General features: G+C 52.2%; 2 protein-coding genes across 2 annotated transcripts in view; one reads left to right on the forward strand and one right to left on the reverse strand.

Moving 5' to 3' along the window:
- Nucleotides 1-464, reverse strand: part of SPAG4 (sperm associated antigen 4) — a 4794-nt gene extending 4330 nt beyond the window's left edge. The window contains exon 1 of the mRNA XM_014550636.1: nucleotides 447-464. Within this exon, the coding sequence (XP_014406122.1) occupies nucleotides 447-464 (18 nt within the window). The remainder of the gene's footprint in view (nucleotides 1-446) is intronic.
- A 2215-nt stretch (nucleotides 465-2679) lies between these two features.
- Nucleotides 2680-7765, forward strand: part of LOC102238944 (fer-1-like protein 4) — a 31452-nt gene continuing 26366 nt past the window's right edge. Inside the window, exons 1-12 of the mRNA XM_014550637.1 lie at nucleotides 2680-2739; nucleotides 3496-3584; nucleotides 3681-3780; nucleotides 5142-5233; nucleotides 5424-5465; nucleotides 5756-5920; nucleotides 6451-6511; nucleotides 6633-6764; nucleotides 7031-7093; nucleotides 7172-7256; nucleotides 7483-7642; nucleotides 7740-7761. Of these exons, the coding sequence (XP_014406123.1) occupies nucleotides 2680-2739; nucleotides 3496-3584; nucleotides 3681-3780; nucleotides 5142-5233; nucleotides 5424-5465; nucleotides 5756-5920; nucleotides 6451-6511; nucleotides 6633-6764; nucleotides 7031-7093; nucleotides 7172-7256; nucleotides 7483-7642; nucleotides 7740-7761 (1071 nt within the window). The remainder of the gene's footprint in view (nucleotides 2740-3495; nucleotides 3585-3680; nucleotides 3781-5141; nucleotides 5234-5423; nucleotides 5466-5755; nucleotides 5921-6450; nucleotides 6512-6632; nucleotides 6765-7030; nucleotides 7094-7171; nucleotides 7257-7482; nucleotides 7643-7739; nucleotides 7762-7765) is intronic.

Below are 7765 nucleotides of genomic sequence, written 5' to 3' on the forward strand. Positions count from 1 at the left end.
ACCCAGCCCTCTCCCGTGTTTCTGAGCCTGTCCGCTGACATCACAGAGGAGACCGCGGCCTCGGCGGAACGCCGTGACCCAGCGTCACAGAGCTCATCGTGACGTCACTGGGAGCCAGGGCAGCCTTATTCTTTCCCGTGTTAAAGCCAGCAGTGACATCACAGCACTTCCCAGAGCACCCTATCCGACACTGCACTCGGCTTAAAAGGATTCCTATCTTCCTACATCCTCTGGCACCTTCCACAGGCTTAGCATGTAATAGGCTCCCAAATATTTATGAATGAATGAATGCTAAGCAGGGCAAGGGATCTGGTCTCTTTTGCTTTGCAAACCCTTCAGGCCCCTCCTCTCATCCTAGTCAAGAGGCCTTGAGAACTCTGACATCAGGGGATCTGTGGGTCTCAGACCTATATTCGCCAGGGGTCTGTGGGGTGAAAATTCAGTACCCGCCCACCAATCATCATACCCACGCGAATCGCAGGGAAGGGAATGGGGAAATCACAGATGGCCACAGCCAAGAGACCAGAGGTTCACAGACTCCTGTGCAGCAGCGGATAGAGATTCAGGTTCCCAGGTGCACCCTGAGATTCTGCTTCAGCATCTCTAGAGTGGATAAAATGCAGGAATGTGCATTTTTATTTTTAAAATATTTTTTATTGATCTCAGAGAGGAAGAGAGAGGTAGAAACATCAACGATGAGAGAGAATCATTGATCGACTGCCTCCTGCATGCCCCACACTGGGGGTCAAGCCTGCAACCCGAGCGTGTGCCCTGAGTGGGAATTGAACCATGTGAACTCCTGGTATGTAGTTCTACGCTCAACCACTGAGCCATGCCGGCTGGGCAGGAATATGCATTTTTAATGGCCACATGTGTGGTCCTGATTAAGGCCATGCTTTGCAAGCAATTCAGTGAATCCTGTGCACGTTGCACAGCTAGGCACACAGGTCCAGAGAGGGGAAAGGACCTGCCTAAAACCACACAGTGGGTGATAGAGATTAGAATTTCAAAACCCAGTACTCTTTCCACTACATCCCATCTTCTTTGGAATATTAGAAAGTGGAAGTGGCAGTTCTTAGAGGGGTTGAGGCCGAGAGAGGGTCTAATCTTATCTGCTGCAGCTGTCCCATACATACCTTACACGAAGGCCAAACTGAACAAATCACAAATCCAGGAACACACCCTGCATTCCTCCGCACTGCCTGGATAGCCATCCCTGCTCAACTCCTGTCCTCAACGCCCGTTTTAAAGGCTCCCTCCCCAGGGAAGCCCCTCTGGCCTCCCTCCTCCAAGCCACCCAGCCTGACTTGTTTCTGTTCTGATGGGGATTGCAGTCTTTCTAGGTCAGTGGTCGGCAAACTGCGGCCCCTTGAGTGTGGCTCTTGCACAAAATACCACGTGCGGGTGCGCACGTACAGTGCGATTGAAACTTCGTGGCCACACTCAAGGGGCCAAAGAGCCGCATGTGGCTCTCGAGCCGCAGTTTGCCGACCACTGTAATTTAGGCTATGTTTGATGTTGGAGTCCACAAAGCTACTGGAAGACAGAGAACCTGCCCAATTCATCTCTGGCTGCAAACCCTTTCCCTCGGGGTGTCATAGCACAAGTCCTGCCCATAGGAGGTGCCATGAAGTAGAATGATTAGGTGGATGGCCATGAAATACACTCAGAACATAGTTATTGTCACCCACTGGTTCAAGACTACAAGATACATTAATTCCTTCATACATTTAGTAAAAGTACTACACATCTGTTTAGGGGTTATTGTCCTAAGCTAGGAGTTCTATGTCCAGAAAAATGCACATGTGCTCAATATTTTACAGAGAATTTTAAGAGTTTGCTGACTCCCTGGAGCTCATCTATAGTCCCACTAGTAAACCTCAAGAACCTCTGGCTTCTGGTCAAGAAGTGCTTTTGCACCTGTTATGTGCAAGCTAAGGACATATTCAATCACTTATTAATTCAATAAATGTGTTGAGTGCCTACAGTACTAATGCTGGGGGCTACAGGATTCATCTATTAACCCACCCGTTTATTCAGCCAATTTGTATTGATTTTTAGAGAGAGAGGAAAAGGGAGGGAGAGAGAAACATCAATGAGGGAGAAATACTGATTGGCTGCCTCCTGCACACCCCTTACTGCGGATCCAGCCCACAACCCGGGCATATACCCTGACCAGGAATCAAATCAGTGACCTCTTGGTGCATGGGTCAATGCTCAATCACTGAGTCACACCGGCCAGGCTCAGTCAGTGTTTTGAGGGTCTACAATGTAACCAGAGAATGAGCTTGGCATTGAGGACAGAGAGGTGAACGAGGCACTAACTACATGAGGTCCCATGCCCTGAAGGCCACATAGGCTAGCTGGGCCAAACCACGGTGCTATCTTCTCCCTTTGCCTCCATCTCCACTGGGTCCCAGCTCCCGCCACACAAGAATGCAGGACGGAGGCTGAAGGTGGTGCAGGGAGGGAGGACTGAGCTGACCAGAGGGACCTTACACCCATCTCTCAGTCCTCCCACTCCTTCCCCACCTATGACCCCCAAGCCTGCTGTCGGTGTGTTTGACTAAAGGGCAGGGATTGCTGAAACCTGCTGGGTGAGTCCAGTGACTCAGAGGCGATTCAGGTGTGTGGGAAGGTGGGCAGGAGGGTAGAGGTAGAGCCAGTGGCCCTGGGACGATGGCTCTGACTGTGCGTGTGCGGCGACTGACGGGGCTGCCGGGAACTCATGACCGACAAGTGAGGCTCAGCTTTCGGGGTGAGGCTTGCAGGGGTGTGCTAAGGATTTTTGGAACTGGAAAGCTCTATTCCCATGGCCCCCAGACCCATCCCTGGGTATCTCTATAGCCTGTTCCCTGTCTTCTTTGTCCATACCCAACTCTGTGCCTCAATCCCTCTCTATCTTCTACCTTTCTTTAAAAGTGAGTCCAGGGGGACTGGACTCTGGGCCAAGGGGTGTGTGTGTGTGTGTGTGTGTGTGTGTGTGTGTGTGATTTTTTTCATGGGGAGGGGGTGGTAAATGACTACATTCAATCAATAGCAGGTTTTACCCAGAAAACAAGGAGAATTCACTGTGGCCAAGAAGCAGATATCGGTGAGGTCAGTGAGGTTGAGTCCTGGATGGGGAAAAGCTGGTCTGTGCCCCATCTAAGTCCATCCTGGGGTTGGAGGGTTCATTCCTGGGTTTTGAGAGGTATGGTCTCAAGAGGTGGGGTCAGTCTCAAGCTTGAAAGGTCAGACCCAGCTTGAGACAAATCAGAATTAAGATGAGGGATTTTGATTGATCGTTTTCCCAGATCAGCCTAGTTTGGAATCAACCCCATGTTGGGGCCGGGGAGGGGGTGGTGGTGGTGGAGATTCCAGGTTTGAAAGATCAGTTATAGGTTGGCTTCAAGTTTGGAGGGTTGGCTCCTGTTTCAAGATTGGGTACAGGCTCTGGACTGGGGGTAAGGGTCAGCCCAGCTTTGGGTGTCATAAGGTTCCTCCTATTCCCAGCTGTTCCGTTGGCCACACTATGGGGCTCCGCTGGCTGGGGAGTGTCTGTCTGTGCAGGTGGTCAACTGCAGCCGTGTGTTCAGCTCCAGGTGAGTAGGTCTCGGGAAGTCAAGGATGCAGGTGGGGCTGGGGGTGGCTTGGGGCCATTCTCCGGGTTACTCTTCTGCTCCATGCCACACCCACAGGTCTCTGGGGACCCTGGTGATTTCCTTACAGCAGCTACAGATCACTGGGCATTTGGTGCTGCAGGAGGCCCTAGTGGATAAGAATCTGCAAGTGTCCCCGGTGAGTCCCACCAGCCCCTAGCCTGCCACCCCCAAGCCTCAGAGTCCCTCTAAATCAGCGGTTCTCAACCTGTGGGTCGCGACCCCTTTGGCGGTCGAATGACCCTTTCACAGGGGTCGCCTAAGACCATCCTGCATATCAGATATTTACATTACAATTCATAACAGTAGCAACATTACAGTTATGAAGTAGCAACGAAAATAATTCTATGGTTGGGTCACAACATGAGGAACTGTATTTAAAGGGCCAGAAGGTTGAGAACCACTGCATAGAAGATTACATTTCTCAGAGGGGAAAAATTAGACCCAGACAGAAGTGGTAAACCCCCTCCCCCACAGACAGGGCTCCTTTCATTGCAGCCCCTGCTGAAGTCTCACGTGGGCTCTGAGGGTCAGGGATGTGACAATGGGGAAAGGTAAGAAGTACTGTGCTGCTCCCTGCCCCAGGCACAAGTCTTGCGGGAGACAAAGATAAAGTTGGCTAGATTTTCCTGGTGTGTCATGGGGGTCAGTAGAGCCTGGTAGAAATGGACCTGGGTTCAAATATCAGATCTACCATTTCCCAGCTGAGAACTTGAACAAGTGATTTAATTTTCCTAGGCTGTTTCCTCATTTACATTCTGTGGAATCATACAAAATGAGCTTTTCATTCAGTCTGTCATTTGTTGAACTGTCATCATAAGCCAAGTGCTGAGCTGACCAATGAGGACTGAGTGGTGAACAAAGCCAGATAATTTGCTCTCTTAGAGCTCCGTAGCTAAAAGAGAGGCAAATATTAAACAAATATCCACACAAATAAGTGTAAAATTGTCACTGGCCAGTCTTATAAAAGAGCTGGTAGAGGGCTTGGAGAGTGTATAACAGAGGGATGTGGTCTATTTGGGGGTCAGAATAGGTTCCCTGAGGAAGTAGTGCTTGAGCTTGGGAATGAAGGATGATAGGAGTTAACTCAGAGGAGAGATTGTTCCAGGCAGGAGAACTGGCATGGGCAAAAGCCTAGTGCCCTGACAATACATAACTGGAGGGCAGGGCAGGAGCAGATCCCTAAGAGATGGGGCTGAAAAGGTTTGCATAGGCCAGACCATGCTCAGCTGTGAAGGCCACAGTAATGGATTTCCAAGGGCAATCAGAGAATTTTGGAGTCCTGTTTGGCCCCTTCAAGAGATAACTTGCACATGGTAAGTTCTTAATAGGTTGTGAGTAGTCAATATTAGTAATGGTCAGAGAGGAATTACAAGTCACCACAGATGCAGGCCAGGAGGGTCTTTGTTTTTAGGTGGAGTACAAGGCATTGTCCTTGGGCTTCTCTTAGCCCCATGGCAGTTTGAGGGGCCCTGGGGCACACTGTGTATCTGGTTGCAGATCCAGGTGGAGCTTGACCTGAAGTACCAGCCCCCTGAGGGTGCAACAGGAGCCTGGGCAGAGGAAGACTTTGGGGCACCCACTCAGGACAGGTAAATCATTACCCTCCAAACCCAAGCAAGACCTGGTGGTCCCCACCCAGGCAGGCCTTGGGGAGGGAGACGTGGTACCCAGTTCCACTCTGGCTCTGCTGGATATGGTGACCTGGCACTCATGCTGCCCAGTTTGCAGCTCTGTAGTCAGGCCTGGCCCTTTCATTTCCTTCATTTTTCTTCTTCTCAGCTCAGAGCTGGTCATCCCCAATGTGGGTTTCCAGGAGCTAGAGTAAGTATATGGGGATGACCTTGGGTCACCAGGTCACTCTTTAGATTAAGAACCAGTGATGTGGGTCAGTTGTGGGGTCTGGGATGAATACTGGATCAATTCCAGGGTTAGAAGTCAGTCCCAGAATCAGGAGTCAATTCTGCAACTAGAAATGCCCCAGGTTAGGGGTCAGTCCTGGGATCAGTGGGGTTAGTCTCAGGATCAGAGGTCAGTTCTAGGGTCAGGGAAGTTAAGGGGTACCCAGAGATGTGTGACAGGTCCCAGACACCCTTGAGGGCTCTTCCTATCAGGCCTGGGGAGGCCCGGCTGGAGCGGCAGGCCGTGGCATTGGGCTGCAGGCTAGCTCGAGGCCTAGCTCAGCAGGACGATGAGGACAATGAGCTGGAGCTGGAGCTGGAGCTGGAAGATGAGCCTGATGTGGAGCTTTCTGGCATCGTGTTCAGTCCCCTCAAGAGGTAACTTGTACACCCTGCACACCTGCTGCCACACCCTACCAGTGTGTCAACCTCACTCGCTCAGACATGCAGGCCTAGTGTCCATCCATACTCACAAATTCTTGGTTCCAGGATATGGGTGAGGAATGGCTATCCTGGGGTTAATGGTCACTTACTCCTAGGCATAGACACTGCCACATAGATACACACAGTGACACTGACTTACATACTGCTTACGGGACCCAGGTAGGTGATGAAAACTTGATGAGGGCAAGACATTTTGTCTCTTTTTGTCACTGCAGTGTCCCAGTGCCTAGAAGAGTGTTGGCGCATAGGAGGCGCTCAGTAAATCTTTGTTGAATGAATGAATGGTTTTAGGGCTCCAGGAATGAATCAAATTCTGGGTGTTGAGATGGGGGCAAGACGAGATCAGAAGGACTCAAAGTCCTAAAGTCCAGAGGAAGAGGAGATCTATCTCAAGCATCAAACAGGACTGTAGGTATGGTGGTGGGAGGACACGAAGTGACACCTGATCATGTCCCTTCCCGCAGCCGAGCCCGGGGCCTATCCCGAAGGGATCCCTTCCAGGTGCCCAGGGCCCAGGACTTCCAGGTACTGCTCTCCCTGCAGGCCGTAACCCTTGGGAAACCACCTGCCCTCCACCACAGGAGGCTCCCCCCATCCTCCCCTTGGTAGGCTTCGCTTTCCTTTTCTCCTCCTCTGCACCCTTCAGGTGGGGGTCACTGTGCTGGAGGCCCAGAAGCTGGTGGGAGTCAACATTAACCCCTATGTGGCTGTGCGTGTTGGGGAGCAGTGCCGAGTGACCGCTACACAGCGCGGGACAAATTGCCCTTTCTACAATGAGGTGGGTGTGGCCAAGATGGAGGGAGGCCTAAGAGAATAGATGGGACCCAGAATAAAGAACTGTCTGCAGTGGGAGCATGGCCTAGGTCCTAGGCCCTAGGAGGTGGACTTGAGCCAAGTGCTAGGCCTAAAGGGTGCAAAGAGGAGCCATGGGACGGGGGTGTAGGTGTAAGTAGAGCATTTCCTTGCAAGAGGCAGAGCCCAGCTGGTGTGAACCTTTCCCCTATAACCTTCTCTCATTTTTCTTGTTTTCCCACTTCAACCCAGTACTTCTTGTTCGAATTTCATGAGACCCGACTTCACCTCCAAGATTTGCTGCTGGAGATTACGGTGAGGGGGATGGGGTGAGAGGTTTCTGTTAGACAAGGGGGGATGCCGAACCTCCAGGACTAACGCCACTTTCCTCAGGCTTTCCATTCGCAGACCCTCCCCTTTATGGCCACCCGAATCGGCACCTTCAGGATGGACTTGGGCATTATCTTCGATCAGCCAGGTACTGAACCCGGCCCTCATGGAAACTTATCTGCCAGGACAAGAAAGTGACCTGTCTGGGCACTGATCCGTGTCAGACAGCAATCGCTTCCGAGCGCTGACCTCCATGCACTCTTGTTCCTCCCTGCGGAGCGGGACATGAACCCCAGCCCTGTCTACCACTCGGATAAGCGCCCCACGTATCTCGCTTTTCTCCTTTGACCCCTGGCCCGCCCCTCCGCTCCCAGATGGCCACTTCTACCAGAAATGGGCTCCGCTGTATGACCCGCGGGACACTCGCGCCGGGACCAAAGGCTTCGTCAAGGTCACGCTGTCCTTGAGGGCGCGCGGTGATCTGCCTCCTCCGCCGCCACCCCTGGGCCCCGGGCACAGTTCAGACATCGAGAAGTGAGAGGGGTGATGTGCGAGGGAAGAGGAGGATGGGGCGGGGCCTCCGGGACGTGAAGGGGCGGAGATTCCGGCTTCTCAGCGGCCCGTCCCCTAGGAACCTGCTGCTGCCGCGCCGGGTGC

The sequence above is a fragment of the Myotis brandtii genome, unplaced genomic scaffold, assembly GCF_000412655.1.
Source record: "Myotis brandtii unplaced genomic scaffold, ASM41265v1 scaffold61, whole genome shotgun sequence".
In the NCBI taxonomy this organism is placed as follows: domain Eukaryota; kingdom Metazoa; phylum Chordata; class Mammalia; order Chiroptera; family Vespertilionidae; genus Myotis; species Myotis brandtii.